The following is a 1,715-nucleotide window of genomic DNA, read 5'->3' on the forward strand; positions in this document are numbered from 1 at the left end:
TGGATGGATTACCTGTCTCCAGCTCTTGCTCTCATGCGTGTAGAACTCCAGACCCAACAGCCCAGCTCTGACCATGCTCAGCCAGTTGATGTACACCACATCCTCAGCCTCCTGAGCCTCATGGCCAAAAATACTGGGACACACACACACACACACACACGTAACTATTAACATACCGGGTTCTTTCAGCCATAGATGGAGATGAACCAAAATAAAGCTGATCTTAAGGGTACAGATAAAGATATAACTTCTTGTCATCATAAAAATACCCTAACAACAACAACAAAAAAAGACGACTAAATTACGAGTTTTTTTGTTGTTTCTCATCTACAGCTGGATCTGTGGCGTAACAGAGGCACGAAACACTGAAAAATTTCACAGTTCAATATTTTCAATAGATRCATATAAGGTATATTTAATATAAATTTGTAATACAACAGGTCAAAGCATACCTCAGCACTTGCTTGTTCAGGCACAGATAGAGGCCAACACATTCAGCTCTGCATTCTTCATAGGAAGACGCAATCGTGGAGAATTTACTGTCCCACGTTTCGCTGCCCCGATACCAACTGGACACCTGCGAGGTCGTGAGGCATCTTTAGTTTTTAAAGCCCAGAACACAGAGTTAATAATGAATGTTAACTGTGCAGTCAAAACTCACCTTTTCCCCYGTCTCTGGRTTAACCACGTTACTCTGGTCGAAGTTGAACTTGCCACGGTCATCCTTAGGAAACAGGTCAACAAATTTTCATTGCTTAACCATTAATAAGAGAGGAATAATCTGAGGGTAAAACAAACCRTTTAACTGACCTGGACAAATAGCTTGCCACTTCCATGACCCAGGAGCTCATGGAGACCAACCTGCACCTCAAAGGACGGACCCTTCCATTTGATGAACAAATCCTGAGGCAGAAAACAGCATGTAGCATGCAATCACACTTATGGTCATCCATAAGGACACACTGTGTGAGAGAGAGCATGAGGAGGCTGCTACCTTGTCCTTCTCTTCAAGGAATGTGAGTTTTTCCTTCTGTGTGGCGTAGGCCACCGCCAGCACATTCCCAAGAGACACGTTTTTAAAGCCTTCCGATTGCCTGATGTCATCATCTTTATGCAGAAAAACAAACAGATAGGTTTAATGTTTTGTTTTTTTAATCTGGTTAACAGAGCCCAGATTAAGTTGGACTCTGTGCATGTACAGTTTGGGATGTTAATCCCGGCTGGAATTCCACTGCCGGCAAACGTGAGAACATCCAGGGAAGTGAAGTCGGGTTTAAGGAAGTTGTCCTTCTCAAACTGCTGGGGCCAGGGCAGCTCAGGAAGCAGGACTTCTGCTGAGCTCACCAGCCTGGCAAAACGCTCACTCATCGCCTTGTTCACAACGGCCACAAATCCTACAAGCAAGGTCAAAGTTAGAAAAGCACACACATKTGTTTAAACTGTAAATATTTCACACACATCCAGAGCCTTTTGGTTTTCTATTGGCGCCAAAGCACAAGACCAACAAATAAATCAATCCAAAGCCAGGGGAGATTTATGRGAGTTAAAAAGTTGGTCCCACTAAGGTCTGAATAACTTATTGTTTAAAAGTTTTCTAATTTCTACATGTTTTCATCTCAATTGACAGCCAGTAATTAGCAAATACGACCAACACAGTTTTGACAATAACCTGCTAGAGAATATAAAATGGCAAAACAGTTGTCTTATGACATGGG

The 1,715-nt window shown here is 42.6% G+C and overlaps 1 protein-coding gene across 1 annotated transcript in view; it reads right to left on the reverse strand.

Annotated features, from left to right (window-relative positions):
• The window catches only part of dpp3 (dipeptidyl-peptidase 3), a 10,244-nt gene that overhangs the window by 3,055 nt on the left and 5,474 nt on the right, over positions 1-1,715 (reverse strand). The window contains exons 11-16 of the mRNA XM_017308490.1: positions 1,200-1,394; positions 995-1,107; positions 811-903; positions 662-724; positions 453-577; positions 13-133 (exon numbers count right to left, since the gene is read on the reverse strand). Of these exons, the coding sequence (XP_017163979.1) occupies positions 13-133; positions 453-577; positions 662-724; positions 811-903; positions 995-1,107; positions 1,200-1,394 (710 nt within the window). The remainder of the gene's footprint in view (positions 1-12; positions 134-452; positions 578-661; positions 725-810; positions 904-994; positions 1,108-1,199; positions 1,395-1,715) is intronic.

This window comes from Poecilia reticulata, linkage group LG14 (assembly GCF_000633615.1).
Source record: "Poecilia reticulata strain Guanapo linkage group LG14, Guppy_female_1.0+MT, whole genome shotgun sequence".
In the NCBI taxonomy this organism is placed as follows: Eukaryota; Metazoa; Chordata; class Actinopteri; order Cyprinodontiformes; family Poeciliidae; genus Poecilia; species Poecilia reticulata.